This window comes from Chiloscyllium plagiosum, unplaced genomic scaffold, assembly GCF_037043375.1.
Source record: "Chiloscyllium plagiosum isolate Xiang-an unplaced genomic scaffold, Cpla_swu_hap1 HiC_scaffold_12, whole genome shotgun sequence".
NCBI classification, from domain to species: Eukaryota; Metazoa; Chordata; class Chondrichthyes; order Orectolobiformes; family Hemiscylliidae; genus Chiloscyllium; species Chiloscyllium plagiosum.
This window is the reverse complement of record NW_028270150.1, coordinates 76,166,781-76,185,027: the sequence shown is the minus strand read 5'-3', so window position 1 is coordinate 76,185,027 and position 18,247 is coordinate 76,166,781. Positions and strand designations below refer to the sequence as shown.

Genomic DNA, 18,247 nt, shown 5'->3' with positions numbered 1-18,247 from the left:
AGATGGCTTGTAAACTGTAATTTTATTGACAGCTCTAAATAATAATAAGGAAATTAGCTGTCTTTGTGGATATATTAATGCAATCTTTTTATAGGGAATTCTGTGAAACAATTTCAATATACGGAATGATCTTTTATCAGTTAGTGTTTCTTTGTAATACTGAATCATTTTCAATGAAGAAATATATATTCATGACTTGAAATATGAACTCTATTCACAGTCTCACAGTCATTGCCCTGCCCAGGCTCTTTTCTTAATATTACATCCCAAACTGCAACGCCCACCCCCCCCCCCCCCCCCCCCCCCCGCCCACCCCCATCCCGTACATCAATCATCTGGTTCACAACCATAATTCTGAAGCTGAAACTTGATAACTAGAGCACAGAGTGACACCATGCCACTCGGACTATACCGAAAAATCTTCCCTGAAAGTTTGTAAGTTAACTGGGCAACATGTTGCTAATAGAAAAGTGGAGAATTAAAAATCAATGGCTGGAATCAGATAGGCACACAAAGGAAAAGGTGTTGACTGAGTGTTATATATCCATGGAACAGATGGTGCTGCTATCATGGGGTGAGGTCGTTGTGAAGAGGTGTAACTTATCTCTGTAAATGATAACATGAAGGACACTGAACAGTGAAGTTAGTTTTATTATTGAAAAATGCCCTCTGATCATAGGCAAAAAAGATGTCCAAACGTGTCTAGAGTTTTTGATATGATGTTTAGATGTTTTGAAAATTTTAAGTATCAAACTCACCATTGACCCAAAAAGAAACCAATGATTCATCCACATAGAAAGTACTAACAGAATTGAAAAGATATTTTGAAAGTGAGCTCCATGCAATCGAAGAAAATAAAGTTTTTCCAGAAGCATCTCCTAAAGATTAGGTAAATTTCACCATTTTGAGAAATCACTTGCAAAGTCAAATGAATGGGTTGCAACCGAATATTGAGATTCTTAAAGCCAATGTTAAAACATTCAGAGAACATTTCACAGCACATTAAAGACAGCTCATTCAGAAAGTCCAGGGAGCTAACAAAGAGTTCTGGAAACTTAACTGCTCTTTCAGAAGAAAAGCTAGAATGAAAGAAAGAGCTGACTGACTTGGACAGTCTGAAGTTTGTCTAAAGGAACATAAGGAAGAGAAATTACAAATTGTGCAGTTATCAGAGAAGGCATTTGAGAGGGATATTCAGAGCTCCTGTTAAAATTCCAAACACACATGCTTTAAATGAAATAATTTTTAAAAAATGATAGCACTGAATTCAGACAACAATTTGTTGAACTGCAGGTGCAGGTCACACTCGAAGAATGATTAACAGTAAACCAATAACAAAACTGGAAGAAATGCTGGACTTGTTAAGGGGAAACATGAAATTGAAGAAGCTAAGCAAGGCAGGCACAGCAGGATGCTGACAAACTGATGCAAGATAGAGTCATAAAGATGTATATGTGTGCATAGAGGATTGGAAGAGAAATATAAACTACAAAATCATAAAGCTTGAGAAGCACTCAAAGGCCAAGGACTGACTGTAGTGTACTGCTTTAGCTCAAATGAAGAGGGACAACTTCCTACAATGTAAGAAAAATTGTAAAGAATGTTTTTGGTGAAAAGAAACAAGTTATTTAAGACTCTTAGGGAGTTCAGTTTAATTATAAAATGTTGATTACTAACCTTTAGATTAGATGGTGCAGATCATAGGAGAAAGGACACACAAAACAAGATGTACATTCGGACTCTGGCAGTTCCAACATGCTGACCCGATGGAAAGCTTGAACTTTTTCCCTTGAGTTGGTATTTCTTGTCAATTGGCCTAATGTGCAAGATGTAAAGCTTCAACAAAATGTGTCTTTTTCTTTTGCAAGACTCAAGTTTGAACTTCCCCCTGGGCAACTCCCTGCTCCCCAGGGGCTCTCTGTGACAATCTCCAATACTGAGTTGGAGTTGGAGCTTGAGGCTTTGAAAAGTTCTAGGATTCTCACATAAGTACCCAGGAAATGTCAGTCAGAAAAAAAAATCAGAGACATCTTAGTCACTCGTATTAACCAATTTCCATCTGTACCTTCATCCTGACTATCCTGAAATCTGTGTCATATGGCCATCCCACCCTCCTGAACATACTAAGGTCTATGCGTCTAGTTATCCTCCAGACCTATGCTCCCATCTACCTAGCAATAACCTCACCGCTAAACCCCCCCCCCCCGTGCCCAAATGGCATGCCTAATGCACCTACCCATTTACTCAGCCATCTACTGACCCAGTCACTCACATTTACACTTCATTTAAACTTCTGTAAACAAGCTGGTTCTGTAATGTCTGGTGGTGGGGTCCATTATTTTCCCAATACTATAGTACTGTGATGAAGTTCTCTGCAGGGCTTGTATGCCCTGCATTTTTGTAGAAATCAAGATCTTTGTCAGAAATGCAAGAGAGGCACCAGAGCATAGTAAAGTATGAGCAGAGTGGAAAATTGATCATTGCTGCCTCATAGAAGATCCAGGCCAATGTGTGAAAGTAAATTATTGGAATAATAACATTGATATAAAGCAACTTTATATTGTAAAATGCGAGAGAGAGAGAGATGTTATAACTTTTAAAAAAGTTTGGGGCCATATATCATGATGCTACAAAATGGTACAGTATATCACTCCAGTCCATCCTAACAGTCTATCACTCTACAGCACATGGTGTGATCTGCTGTAGTCTTCTTGCCTAACAGTGTGATTATTTCAAACTTCTGGAAGCCACAAGACCCAGCCCTTCAGATGGGGCTCGGGGGATGTATTTTTTCTCATTATGTTCCTGTTAAATGTTGAGGAAGTAGTAGAAAAAAATGTACACAGAAATGCCAAAACCAGTTGTAAGCTTAGCCAGGATAAAGGCTGAGGACAGGTGGGAGTGATGATATTATTTCCCCACTCGATGCAGTTCTCTCAAAAGGTCAGGAACCGGAGGCTTCAACTCGCTTCCTCACTCCTCCTGGGCTGCAGGGTTTCGAGGATTGGATTTGTGCGTGGGATGTGGCCAGATCGGCATTTGTTGCTCGTCCCCTGTTTCCTTCTACTGTTAAATTCAAATTCCACCATCAAAAGCTTTCCTGGGCAGCGCTGGAGAGGAATGAAGGCAGGAAAATAAAGCGCAGACGCTGGGGCAGTCAAAGCCAATGGGGTGATGGGCAGAACGGTCGCGTTAAGAAATGCGTGCAATTCCTCTTTTGAGTGTGAGACCGCCGGCCCTGCCAATGCAGCCTACCCAAGACGGGAAGGGGGAGGAGGGGAGGGGAGGATTTTGCTTTGCGGCTGTTCTACATATAATTGGGAGCCGTTCCTTATCTCTAATCTCCTTCCCCAATGTATTGTCAACCACCCACGCTTCTATCAGTCTCTGCCATCGTGGATCGCCCCTTGAGGCTCACTGCCTCTGGCCACACTGAGCTCTTCCCCTCCGTCTCTCACTCAGTCTCCGTGCGTCCTGGAGATGGAGAGAGAGAGAGAGACAGAGAGAGGGAGGCGCTGACACAAGGTGACTGTGCTGTGATCGGGATGAAGAATTTTCCCTCTGAGTTTTTTTTTCTCTCTCCCCACCCCTTTGCACGTCTGCCCGTCATTTCCGCCAGGAGAAGTGCGTGTGGGGGTGAGAGAGTGACGGGCTGGGCTGTATGTGTGTACGCGGGCCAGTGGAGAGCGCCGTCAGCACACGGCAGCCTACAGCAGCACAGACGAGACACTCACTCTCACTCAACTCTCACTCTCTGAGAGCCACAGTGGCTGCATCCATCATCCCCTTGAGCGCTGACAGAGTCCGCATACCATCACACATACACACACACACCGCTGCACCCTTATACACTTCACACAAGCAAACCAAAAAAAAAACTCCGCAAATCAAAAACAAAACGTTCAACAGCCCTCAGAAATTCTGCTGCTTTTATTTTAAAACGGCCGCAAGGAATGTGTTGGTGCTCATTCTGAATCCGCAATAAGCAAACTTTTTTTTTCTTTTTTGAAAAAAATACAAAACAAACGCCTCACAAGAGAGAGGGGGGGGGGGAAGAGCAACATTCTTCCTGGAGACACCCGAGGCTGACAATGTAAAGGCAAGAGGATTTTCTCCCGCTGCTTGGAAGGAGGAGGACAAGTGACAGACCGCTCCGGGAGACGCTGCAACGACAATCTCCCGGATCTCCTTTATTATTTTTACATATATATATATATAAATTTCATTGATTTGTTTGCCCGGGAAACGGAAAGTTCTTCATGGCTCTGATCATGGAACCTGTCAGCAAGTGGAGCCCGAGTCAAGTGGTGGACTGGATGAAAGGTAACTAACTGCATTGTAACAAGTTTCAGTGGGATAGCGAGCTTTGGCCATCGAGGAGCTGAATTGTTCCATTTAACAATCTCTCCCCCACCCCAAGGTTTATCTTCCCCCCCCCCCCACCCCTTTCAGTTTGAGGTTATTTAAGAAAGTTGTTTATTTTGTGTATCTCGTAAACACTTAGGTTGTTGTAAGAGAACGGTGACATTGCATTGTGAGATGTTTACTTCCATTAATGGGTGCTCTGGGCGACGGATGTTTTGGTTGGTGAGGTAAACAGAAGGCAGTTTTCAGCTCCTTGCTTTTCTGGTTATTTTTTAAAATATTGTTGGAGACTAATTTCGAATACCTGGCAGCTTGGGTTTAGTGGCTCTGTGGAGCTGCGTGCCAATGTGATAACCATGGAAACGTGGCTAACCTCTACACCACTAGGCATGAGGCAATACGAAGCAAAGCAAAATACTCCGCTTGTTTTTCACAGACTGTAGGTTAAAAGGCTGGTGTTGGGTTTAGAAAACGCAAGCTCCCTCTCCCACCCTCACCCCCAGAAAGGTTGTCAAATAAACGTTATCTGTGTGCATGTTTTGTAAAGTTCGCGATATTTTCCTTATTATCCCTGGCAGGACGGGATTTGCGAAATGTTGTCTGCATGGTAGGGAAATGTTGACGGGTAACCTGTGCTGGCACTGAGGTCTTGCACTGACTAGCCCATGGGTGAGCGTGAATGAATGCACTGCCTGTGTTGGTGCAGGCTACCAATTTGAATGGGGGAAGCAGTTTAAAGGGGAGAGCTGAGGCTGAATCTGGCCGCTCTCATTCCCAAACCCAGCTCCCATCGGTTTGTGGACTGGAAGCAACACTATTATTTTAAATCAATATTCGGCGAGCCGACTCCAGAAAGCAAACGCTGAAATATGGCTTTGGAGTTGGCTCTTCCTCGATAGATGAAACAAAACAAACTTTGGAGCCAATCGTCCCCATCATCCTGACTTGCATTTAACGACTTTGGTTTGCGGCAGTGTTTGATCCACAGAGAAGCGTGAGCATCGTTTATGCCGCACTTCCCTTCCCAGCTAGCGTGAATACATGTAAAACCAAGCATGAAGCCGACATTGGTATCAATTTGGTGTTGGAAGTGGACATTTAAACTCAGCGGGAGGAGCGGCTGCTGAGAGTTGTCACGGTTGACATTTCACATGTGGACACGCTGAGCAGAAGGTCCACCTGCTTCTCAGTTTGTAAATATTACCAAGGATTTTGCAGCCTGGACACAGACTATTCCAGCACCACTCTAACCTAGACACGGGCTATTCGACCCCGATGGGGACATCACCCCCCCCCCCCCCCCCGTCACTTTCGTTTCATCCACCCACATGTTGAGCTGGAAAGCAGTCAGTTCGCCGAGAGGATGAGGCTGGGTGTTGAAAGCGATCAGAACAGCGGCAGCAACAAACCGAGTATGCTGAAAGTAAAACGCAAGGCCATGGTGTGGCGGGGGGGGGGGGGGGGGGGGGGGCGGGGGGTGGAGAGAGATAGAGAATACCGTGCTCCAGCGCTGTCTGACCGACATATCTCACTATCTGCTCCAGTCACTCAATCGTTCAAAGCATTTTGAAGAGATTGAGTTGTTCTGGTTGTTGGATGTGTGCAGAATATAGTTGTGCGATTGTTAAAGAAAAGCAGTTTAAAAAAAACCCACTAATCTTGGGATGGGTTGAACCTGAGATATATGCGGGGAAAAATCACTGTCAACATGCTGATTTGTTTGCCACATCTACAGCGAAAACCAGCACAATCATTCGTTATTTTGCGCAAATGTCATGACATATTGAGGATAAATAACACATACGCACACAAACTAAAGTTACAGTACACAAAATGTTGTTATAATATGGCAAGATTTCAGACGTGAAACTGACTCCCTTTGGAATCCAGGTGTGAGTTATAAATCATTTGATTCTATTGCTGCCACATGTATTCGCTGAACTTGTCAATTTTCTCACTCCACCACCTCCTCCTTCCCCCCGCCAACAGGCACTGCCGAGTGTTAAGTTTTTACCTTGCTGCTGTTTTCCTTCCTGAGTGCAAGACCGAGAATGGTAAAATGCCCTGTGCAGCAGACCCACATTGATTGGTTCATGATTGGTGAACAATGATTTATCTGAATTAGGCATCAGGCTTTCAGCAAGCAAGTAAATGCAGGGAAATTTCTACTTTGACAGCAATTGATTAAAAACTGTTGGAATTCTTAGTTGGAAATGCCAGTAGTATGATGCGGTAAAGCTAGAGACCAGTCCTTTATTGTGAAATAACTCTATATAATTTTTGTTCCGTACTTTTATAAGACCCACTGTTGCAATGGAGACTAAAAACGCAGTTGATTCCAGGCGATTTGTTCAGACGAACTACAGTCACATATAAATCCATGATGTGTAATATGAAATAGCTTAACCTTTCAGGGCTTTCTAATGAAGAGTAATTCATGAAAATGTTAGACTTCGATTTTCTTGACTCTTTGATGAAACTTCTGTGCATTTTCAGCAGTTTACATTTTTAAGTGACTGAACTCAACGGGATTATTTTTCTGAAAATATTTCTTTTCCAATTTAAAACGTACATTTCTACAGCAATACGGAGCTTATTTAAAAAAAAAATTACGCGTCCTTCTCATGACAGGCAAGTCACAAAGGGAGTCCAAGTTAAGAACCTTTAACCAGTATATATTCGTCTGGGGTGGGTATAACTAATCTTTCCTGTTTCTATATCCCTTTAAGTCCATCTCATAACATATAGAAGAGACATATACATTGGAAGTGGATCTTATCAACTGATTCTGGCACTTCTCCATAATGTTTAGGAATATATCGATTACATAATTGAACACCAGCCAATTTTAGAGATGCTTTATTCAAAGTGTATTGGAAGAAAGAAAGACAAATGCTTCAGTTACCCAAAGGAGCAAGGGTAGACCATTCAACCACTTGAGTATATTCTGTCCATTCAGTTGGATCATGATTGTTCCATTATCTTAAGTCCATGTTATCCATATTTTAATTACTTGCCTTGATTCCATATTCCTTAATATCATTACTTGATATCAAAACTCTCAATTTCATGTTATGGGAAAATGGATCGGGAGCTGGGGTTAGGATTTCTTTACTGCATGCTTGAAAACATTTTGCAAAACATGCTGCTGAAGATGATGGTACTTTAAGTTCTCAAAGAATTTTTATATTTAACAATTATTTTAAATCCAGTATATCTGGTTTGAATCCATTTTTCAAAGTATTTCGGTAATAGAGGGTTGATGTACTCTGTGCATACTTTGTTCCCCAGTTTTCAAGAAATGATGTGAAATCAGTTTTAAAATTCAGTTTGTGTCAATAGGGTAACGAATGGAGGTATTTTCGAACAAAGCATTAGACTAGAACAAGTTGACAAGATTTGTTTTTCAAGAAACCCCAGTAATTTGTGTTTATCAGTGCCTTCTGGCATGAAGCCAAAATTTACCCATTGCACACATCAAATGCCAGTGACCTATCGACCTCCATGGCAGTGTATGGACACTAATGAGTGTTTGAATTGATTTTTTATGTTTTTATTTTAAAGTTTCATCGTTGTCCAAAGATTCAAAATTCTTATTGTGACTGATTTGATGTGTAGTTAGCACAAGATTTTCAATGTAAATTGAATAAATACAATAATTGATACCAATATTTCTTAAGCATCCTGTTAATAACTACATTTCAGGAAAATTGGTTAGAGAATCCTTCAATTATCTATTACAGATATCCTTCAGGGGCAGCATTGTGGCTCAGTGATTAGCAACACTGCCCCACAGCACCAGGGACCCGGGTTTGATTCCAGCCTCAAGTGACTGCTTGTGTGGAGTTTGCACATTCTCCTTGTGTTTGCATGGGTTTCCTTCGGGTGCGCTGGTTTCCTCCCACAGTCCAAAGATGTGCAGGTCATGGCCATAGTGTTCAGGGATGTATAGGTTAGGTGCATTAGTCAGGAGAAATGTAAGGGAATGGTTCTGGGTGGGTTACTCTTCGGAGGGTCGGTGTGGACTTGTTGGGCCGAATGGCCTGTTTCCACACTGTAGTGATTCTATTAAAAAAAATACATGTATGCAAGTGATTTTACTGTTAAAGTTTGAGACAAAGTTCATGCATTGAATAGATGTTTGTATTTCTGAGAATTGCTAATTGGGATTTATTTGTCTCGTTTGTGGGAAGTTGAGAAACAATAATAGAGGTAATGTTACATGAGTGCTCCAATCCCAAAAGGATATTTAGGGAGAACAAATTCCTGACTCAGTTTTCAATAGCTCCGAAGGGCAACACTAAAACAGATATGATCTGATGCAGCATGTTGTGGCAAAGAATTGTTTAAACTGGTATTAGTATACAAAGGAGTGGTTAGTTAGAATGTGTTTTCAAATCATGGGCGACACATTCTGTACTTAGATCACATCTAATCTGGACAACTTGCATTAAGAAGGCATATGTAATGTATACCACATATGAAATAAGATGAGGGAGTTTGGATTTCTCTTTCTTTCCGTCACAAGAACTGAATTCCTAGGGTTTTGCTTCATTATGTTTTGCTTCTACATTTTTAAGTTAGGTAATGAACTGACTTGCAAGTTCAATAGAAGTATTATAAGATATAAGCTGTCGTCCCTCATTTTCATTCAGCTAAGGAACTAAGCGAGGTTTATTTCTTTTTGATAAAGAAAATGAATAAATTGCAATAGACATATAATGCCACTTTTAGCTATCCTTCAAATTGACTAAGTGAGTCACAGGCAAATTTCAAAATTTTTATCGTGTAAGTAATCTGTGAATTTCCTTGTCAGTCACTAGCACTGATATATGGGCATTCAGGATATATGTAATAGACAATTTAAGGATTCAGTAACCAATTTTCCTGAAATGTAGTTATTAACAGGATGTTTAAGAAATATTGGTATCATTTATTGTATTTATTCAATTTTCATTGCAATTCTTGTGCTAACTACACATCATTACAACTCACGTGTCAAACTGGTATTCATACCATTATTATGGTTTATCACTTGGTGAACACTTCTCATTGTATAAATGACTTCTTTTTTGCTAAGACCTTTGCTATACTTTTAGTAAGTATACAGTATTTAACAAAACTATTTGTCCAACTGTAAAATAAAGTTTGGTATTTGTAGAGGCTATAATTAAGAAACAGAAACATAATTCTGACTTCAGCAGTAACAGCCAGTTGTGAAACACACTTCACATTTGAAGAATAATTTGTAGTAACTAATACTGTTATAGTCAGTTGACGGCAATATTCGTAAGAATTAAATTATAACAAAACAGTATGGTTTACAGCTTAAATGTGCATTGATTGTCCTGTATATATTAACATACTGATGCTTCGTTCAATTAATTGTCACCTTTCAAATGTCAAAAGTGCATGTAATTGACCATCCATCAAGTTAACATCTAAAACACATTATTCTTATTGTGCAAAGTCATTTATCTTCTAATGGCTCTGAGAGATTAGTTCAAAGAGTGTAAGGATATCAATATTAATTGATTTAAATAATTCATGTATCTAAAATGTTGGCAAGTTTTACTTTTACAAGTATAGTCAATTTGAGCAGAATACATCATAAGCCATCGTCCTATTTCTGAAGTAGCTAATTAGGCTGGTAGAAGTTAATAAGAATTTATAGTTGTTTTCCATGGATAAGTAAATTTATTACTAAGCGTTCACTATTTGCCATACATTTTTATTCCTTTCTGAATAATGCATTCTAAAAGAAAGTGTTTTGCAGTCAATTTCAGGATTTTCAAAAAAATGGCAGCTGCAAAATGGTCATCTTGATGTGCACTACCAAAGGATGGCTGAGTGATGGTAAATCATTCGACTGTGACATGCAATTTCTGTTCTATGGCAGAATCACTACTGCAGACACTTGACTCTGTGACTTGATTATTAGAAAGTCAGGGCTGCTTTGGCAAGTATGTTAGGGGTTGTGTGTAAAGTATTGTTGTCCTAAGCATTGTGGCCAATTGCTTTGGTTAAACATTATCTTATACTTTATCATTATTTTGATTTCTAATCAACCTGTTCAGAGATATTATTAGAGACATCTGGTGGGATTTGAACCTAGGCCTCCTAGCTCAGAATTAGGGACACTACCACAGTAGCACAGAGTCCTTATGGATATTTTCTAATCAACCTATTCAGAAATCATTGCACAGCTCCGGAGCAGGCGGAACTTGAATCTGTGCCTCAGAGGTAGGGACACTACCACTCACTGGCTCCTCACAGAGCCCTTACAAATTAAAAGCAATTACACACCTTTGAATCAGGTCGACTTGAACCTGGACCACCCGAACCAGGTGTGTGTGTGTGTGTGTGTGTGTGTGTGTGTGTGTGTGTGTGTGTGTGTGTGTGTGTGTGTGTGTGTGTGTGTGTGTGTGTGTGTGTGTGTGTGTGTTGGTATTAGCAGTTTTTGAGAAGATTTGTAGCTCAGGTTGATGATAAGTGTGTAAGTTAGCTCACAAAGCTTGAAGGTTTGTTTTCAGATGTATTATCACCATGTAACATCATCAGTGAGAGTCTCTGGTGAAGCGTTGGTGATATGTCCTGCCTGTCTATTTATAGGTCTTGGTTTCTTAAGGTGGGTGATGTCTTTTCTAGTTCTTTCTTGGCAACATGGTAGCCCACAAACCTACCAACATACTTAAACACCAATTAATGAACCTAAAGGATCCATTAGGTGCCACCAGCAAAACTGACGTCATTTACAAGATACCGTGCAAGGACTGTAAAAAACACTACGTCGGACAAACTAGCAGGAAACTTGCCATCAGGATACCTGAACACCAACTGGCCACCAAAAGACGTGACCCACTCTCACTAGTTTCTATATGCACAGACAAAGAACGACACCACTTTGACTGGGACAACACACACATCCTAGGACAGGCGAAACAAAGACACGCACGAGAATTCTCACAGGCATGGCATTCTAACCAGAACCAGAATAAACACAATGATTTAGACCCTATCTACCTTCTCATGAAAGAAAGAATTGGAAATGACATCACCCACCTTAAGAAACCAAGACCTATAAATAGAGAGGCGGGACATATCACCAGTGCTTCACCAGAGACTCTCACTGATGATGTTACCTAGTATGGTGACGAAACATCTGAAAACAAACCTTTAAGCTCAACGAGCTAACTTACATACATATATTGTATAATCTACTTTTCTAATTAACTTGTTCAGAGATGTTATTACACACCTCTGGAGCAGGTGGGGCTTGAACCCGGGCCTCCCAGTCCAAGGGTACGGACACTACCACTGCACTGTGATATACTGAGTAAAATATTAACAGCTGTTGCTACATGTTAGAATTTTAATTACCTTTCAGTTGGATTGGATATTGTGCTTTGGGAGAGATTTTTAATGCTGATTTTTTCCCTCGATATTTGAGCCAGGCTTAACTCAGTTGCAGCAAAAGTAAGATCTGTTTTTGCTTTCCATATTTTTTGCAATCAGTTTGAAGTTTGTTGAGCTTAACATGTGTAAGTCAAAGTAATAAAACATCCATAAGGGGATCAGATATTCACTTCACATGTCATTCCTGTGCTCCATCATAGACGGAAGTGCTGTGATCAAACATTGTCCCTGGTTCTGCTGTGTGGAAAAGTTGACCCTGTTGATCAACTCTGATCCTAATTTGTGCATGGTTTCTGAACATTTTTGGTGTATTATTGATGTTATCACCAAAAAGCAACAGATTAAAACAACAATTCAAATTGAAAACTGGAATTTGAAACCTTTTGGTTCTTTTCGTTTGATTCCTACAAAATTGTGGCTGTTATTACAGTACGTATTTTCAAATCAATTCAATTGCAGATCCAATTTCAGATGGACATGTAGTGCTGTGATTATTGAGCTGGAGAAGCAGTCCAGAGGTCATGAGTTCAAATCTAACCATGGAAGCTAGAGAAACTAAGCAGGTCTGGCAGCACCTATGGAGGGAGAAACACAGTTCGATGAAGAAGTCATATTGGACTCTAAATGTTAATGCTGTTTCTATTTCTGCTGATGCTCCCAGACAGACTGAAGTTCCCTAGCTCTTTTTGTTGTTTGCAGATTTCCAGCATCTGCAGTATTTTGCTTTTATTCTTTTCTGTCTGTGGAAATTTTTCAAATTGGATTAAGTAAATTTGGTAGTTTATGGAAAACATAACCACAAATGCTGCCAATAAATGGAAAATCCCAAGTGGTGCACTCGTGCTTATCAATGAAGGGAACATGCTCACTCTAAATGGTTGGATTAAACATGATTCTAATCCTTTTGACTGGTATCTGTGTATGTCTCCTCTGAGTTGTGGAGGGTTTACAGAGCAGAAGGAAGCCAATTGGTGCATGCCAGCTCTCTGCAAGGACAACTTAGCAAAGTCACACTCCCTGGCCCTTTCCACAAAAGCTGTTTTTATCTCTTCAGAAAATTATCCCATTCCTCTTGAAGGAGATGATTGAATTTGCTTCAAACTCCTTCTGAGAAGATTCATTTCATATCCAACTCTCTGTTGCATGAACATTTACATCGTTCCTCATTCAACCTTACAAAATGCATCACTTCACACTTCACTGCCCAGTTCACTAGCCAACCTACATCCTGTTGAAGTCTGTCAATTCACACCACTTTCAACTTCCAGTGGATTTTTGTGAAGTGACCTAGCAATCAGTCTGTTCAACATTGTATGACCTGAAGAGATAAGACCTAATAACTTTCGGGGTAAATTTTGAAGACTTCCAAGGTCACATCAACCTTGTTGCATTTGTATATAGCCACCTCCAGTGACTAACTGCCATGAGTGTGAAAGGAACATTCTCAGATGGAGTTAACAAGGAATCTTTGGATAATGGCAGAAAAATATGATTTGGAAAGTGTGGCTGGGTCAAGCTTTTTTGACCAGCCTCCAACATAGTTTTCTTAACTTAGACACTACTGTCAGATTCCAACAGGGATGTTTTAGGGCACATTACAGCACAACAAACAGCTTTGGAGCCTCTAAAATAGCAAGCTGTTCAAAGGCATTTCACAGGAGCATATTCCGAGAAATAAATGAGATCAAGCCACAGAAGGAGATATGAAAATTTGATGAGATTATTGGTCAAAGAAGTGGGTTTTAAAAAGCATCACGGTGGACAGTGAGACAGGTGAAGAGCTTTAGTAAAAGAGCCTTTGAACTTAGGGTCTAGAAAGCGGAAAACGTAACCACTTATGATGGTATAGAGGATGTGGTAGATGCACGAGAGCTAGAATTGGAGAAACAGAATGTTGTAGGGTTGATGGACGTTATGAATATTGGGAGGGGTGAGGCCATTCAGGAATTGGGAGGAGTGAGGCTATTCAGGAATTGGAAGCAAGAAACAACATTTTCCAGAAGTTGCAGAGACTCAGCAAACCATTAAAAATAACGGGTGGAACCAAAATCCACATGGGTTTCCTCCGGGTGGCTCCTGTTTCCTCTCACAGTCCAAAAATGTGCAGGTTAGGTGAATTGGCCATGCTAAATTGCCTGTAGTGTTAGGTGAAGGGGTAAATGTAGTGGAATGGGTCTGGGTGGGTTACGCTTCGGCGGGTCGGTGTGGACTTGTTGGGCCGAAGGGCCTGTTTCCACAATGTAAGTAATCTAAAATCTAAAAAAAAAGTCAAAGAATCATAGAATCCCCTCAGTGCAAATAGAGGCCTTTCGGCCCATCAAGTCTGCACTGACTCTCTGAAGAGCTTATACACCAGACCCACTCCCTCATCCGATGCCCCCCAATGGCTAATACATCCAGCCTGCACATCCTTAGACTGTGGGAGGAAACCGGAGTACCCAGTGGAAACTCACGCAGACAATTGAGGGAGGATACAAACTTCACACAGACAGTCACCCAAGGCTCACAAATTCAGTTTTGCCAGTACAGGGAGGTGGTTGGGATATAAATCACTTTGACAGGAAATCCAAACTCAGGCGAGCTGTTACAATTTAGGACTGAATTCAGATATACCCACTGTATGCTATTTCAAGCACCTTAGCCCACAGTGTGGGAATCACGAATTGATGAGTAGACATGCATGAGCTTGAAGGGTGGATAAAATATGTTTGTGCATCCGGCTGTGAAGATTTTAAATCCCCACCTCTTTAAACTTGAAAAGAAAGCTGTTATTGTCAATGAGAATGAAAGATCATTTTGATGGGTTGCTTTGATTAATTTAATTTCCTGAGAACTGCTATTGCAGCTAAGGCTGTTATAAATGACTTGCAGATTTTGAAAACTTACAAAATTAACTAATCCAGCCAAGGTTTCTGACTCCAAAGTTTGATTGACAGGTTAAAGAGGCCGTTCAGTGATTAGCTGTCATTAATATGAGTACTGAGTCTTTTCGTTTCTGTAATGGATTGAATAGCTGAGGGGATTAAAAGTTTTGAATGGATCCCATGATGTCCATCTTCTTAACTGTGAAGTGTCCATGACAGTTATGTTTAAATACAAGAAACGTTTTTCTTTTCATTTCCACATGATTCCACAGAATATTTTGAGAGTGACTATCAAGATCCCATGACAAAATGAGGGGTCATATAGAGTCTGATGTGTCATAGAGTTTGGTTGGGAATCATGCCATTGGCATAGAGGGGCCTTGAGGATAGGTGCGTTGAGGATGGACTGTAAAATAACAATTGCCCTGCTACCTATAGATTCAAACCTACTCTGATCATAACTCCTGGAGAATGTTAATGATTCAGAATTATGATTAATTTCAATAAAATACAGCTTCCTTCAACTTGTGGGAGCACTGTGTCTTCAACCACAGTTTCAAACTGTTCATGAAAACAATTTGATCTTATTTATAATGGCTCACATGGTCCAGTCATTTCTCAAGTGAGGCAGTACACATGGTTTTTAAATTCTTAAGCAGACTGCATTATGTTATGTGCCATAATGAGTCGACGAGTTATCCTATTAGTTACTGATAATTATCTAAGTATTATGTTAAATCTACTCAAGATGATTCATTTTCGACATTAAGTTATTTGTTAACTGGAATGATGACCAAGGTAAGAGAAAAATATTGGTAAACAGACTGTAATGAGCAAATAAATTGAATTCCATTCTAATTATGTAAGATTTTGGAATTCAGACTCTTACAAGATGGCATTCTATGATCCTTACCTATATTTTTCGAGAACACAGAAGTATCATCCTTCCCCATAATATTTGGAAGCACTGCTGTTTTCTATGCCTCAGTCAACTATGAGTGAATCAGCAATATTCTTATTAGAACATAGAAAAGTACAGCACAGAACAGGCTCTTTGGCCTATGATGTTGTGCCGAGGGTTAATCCTAATGTAAAATAAAATGACCCTACCTACATACCCCTCAATTCACTGCTGTCCATGTGCAAGACCAGCAGGCGCTTAAATGTTCCTCATGACTCTATTTCCACCACCACACTGGCAATGCATTCCATACATTCACAACTCTCTGCGTAAAGAACCTACCTCTGACGTCTCCTCTATACCTTCCTCCTAATTTCTTAAAACTATGACCCCTCGTCACAGTCAGCCCTGCCCTGGGGAAATGTCTCTGGCTATTGACTCTATCATTACCTTGTATACCTCGGTCAGGTCACCTTTCTTCCTCCTTCTCTCCAGAGAGAAATGTCCAAGCTTGGTCAACCTCTCTTCATAAGACAAGCCCTCCAGTCCAGGCAGCATCCTGGTAAACCTTCTTTGCACACTCTCCAAAGCCTCTGTATCTTTCTATAGTCTGGCGACCAGAACTGGACACAATATTCCTAGTGTGGTCTCACCAGGAACTTGTAGAGCTGTACAAAACCTCGCAGCTCTTAAACTCGATCCCCCTGTTAATGAAAGCCAAAACACCATATGCTTTCTTAACAACTCTATCCATTTGGGTGGCAACTTTGAGGGATCTATGGACTTGAACACCAAGATCCCTCTGTTCCTCCACACTGCCAAGAATCCTGTCTTTAATCCTGTATTGAGCATTCAAGTTTGACCTTCCAAAATGCATCACTTCGCATTTGTCCAGGTTGAACTCCATCTGCCATTTCTCAGCCCAGCTCTGCATCCTGTCAATACTGATGTGATGTTGCATTTTTAGATTAGATTCTCAACAAGTCCACATCAACCCTCGGCAGGGTACCCACCCAGACTTATATTTCACTCCACTAATGCACCTAACACAATGGATAATTTAGCATAGCCAATTCACCTAACCCACACATCTTTGGACTGTGGGAGGAAACCATGCAGACACAGGGAGAATGTGAAAATTCCACACAAACAGCCACCCAAGGTGGGAATCAAACCCAGGTCCATGGCACTGTGAGGCAGCAGTGCTAACCACTGAGCCACTGTGCCGCCCATAGATGGGTAGCAGTTTGTTCTTTGGGATGCTTTTTGTTGCAGTTTGCACAGAAGTCTTAGTTCTTGTTCAACAATGCCCAGTTTGATTTTATCCAACCTCTCTCTGGACCTAAAAAGTGTGATTATGAGGAATGTGTGCAAGAGGCCAATGGGATAAGGGGAAGTGTGACTGTTGGCTGCTCTTTGGTGAAGTGAGCCATCTGCAGAGAGTGGCTGAGTGGAACTGCAAGGTGTGTACAGGAGAACACTGAGGAAGTCAGAAAGTGGGACCTGGCACATGAAAGGGTTCTGCCATTCACCGTTCCTGCCCTCCTGAATCTTCTTGGTGCACTCACTTCAGCTTGGAGGGCTCACAATTTTACTCATCACTCTCTTGTCTGTGGCTGCTTAATTTGAAATATTGTCCTCTTCCTCTTGTCTTTGTGGGAGCTCACTTCACTGCAACCCCTTCCACTTCCTCAGCTGGACTTCTAGGTAAATGTCAGCATCCTTCCCAGATCTGTTCCATTTCTATTATTACAGCAGCATCAAATGTCCCAACGCTCGTGAGCCATTACAATCCATGTCATCATCCTTTACATTAGAAATTCTTCTTTTGGCAGAATAGCCTTTGCATTCACCAGCCTTAGAGGTTGGGCAGCCTAGAATTGAGATATTGATGCTCAGAGAAAATGCCTATCAAAGACTGTCAATGGGCTTCTGACCTGCTATGTCAGTAAGACCCAAGGCTACAACCTTCTGCTACAGACTTGCTCATGCAGCACTTCCAAGTGTCACACACAGAGCCCAGTGTAGTGGATGAAATATTTTATTAAGCAGTTATCATTGATTCCTATTCAGCATAAGATTGCACGGAATTATAAAGTGACATTTTTGTTCAGTTTTGTTTTGTGGCTGTCTCCTTTAAAATTCAGTTGCAGCAGAAAAACAGTTGGGAATCTTATTTTGATAAAATGATGCAGGTCTTTTTGGTTACAGGCTGGAGAGAAGAATAATTCAATTTTGAACAATACAATGAAATCGATTATGTTGGCAAATGCTTTGATGGTGACATATTTAAAGTCCTGAATGATCTATTAACTTCTGTATCATAAAATGAGCTGCTCTGTTCAAATTAACGACTCTATCTGAGGATTGACATTGAAGAGCAGCAATGAATGTAAAACCCCATAAAGAGACAGAAGCAATTTGAAGTGGTGATTAATTGAGATTCTAGAGTGATGAAAATTGAGGCAATATACATTATCAAAGAAAACCTATTTACAAAGAGTTGCATTAATCCTGAGATTTGTATTTTTATAGTTAGTACACATGGAATTACTGGAAGATTGTCTGTGTAAATAAAAACTAACGTGATTTATTCATGTGTTCATTTATCCTTTTGACTCCAGCCCTCTTTCTGGCATTAGTGTGAGATCAAACTACTTCCACCTTCCAACAACATATTTGAGCCATCTCTTTTAATTCC

General features: G+C 40.6%; 1 protein-coding gene across 10 annotated transcripts in view; it reads left to right on the top strand.

The window, feature by feature from the left end:
* The first annotated feature begins 3,695 nt into the window (after positions 1–3,695).
* cnksr2a (connector enhancer of kinase suppressor of Ras 2a) overlaps positions 3,696–18,247 on the top strand; it is a 490,411-nt gene continuing 475,859 nt past the window's right edge. For 9 of the 10 annotated variants that reach the window (XM_087992946.1, XM_087992950.1, XM_043700617.2 and 6 more), the window contains exon 1: positions 3,697–4,323. In XM_087992946.1, the coding sequence (XP_087849072.1) occupies positions 4,260–4,323 (64 nt within the window). In that variant the 5' untranslated portion in view covers positions 3,697–4,259. Of the gene's footprint in view, positions 4,324–18,247 lie in introns of all 10 variants that reach the window. The other variant, XM_087992951.1, reaches the window with a different exon arrangement.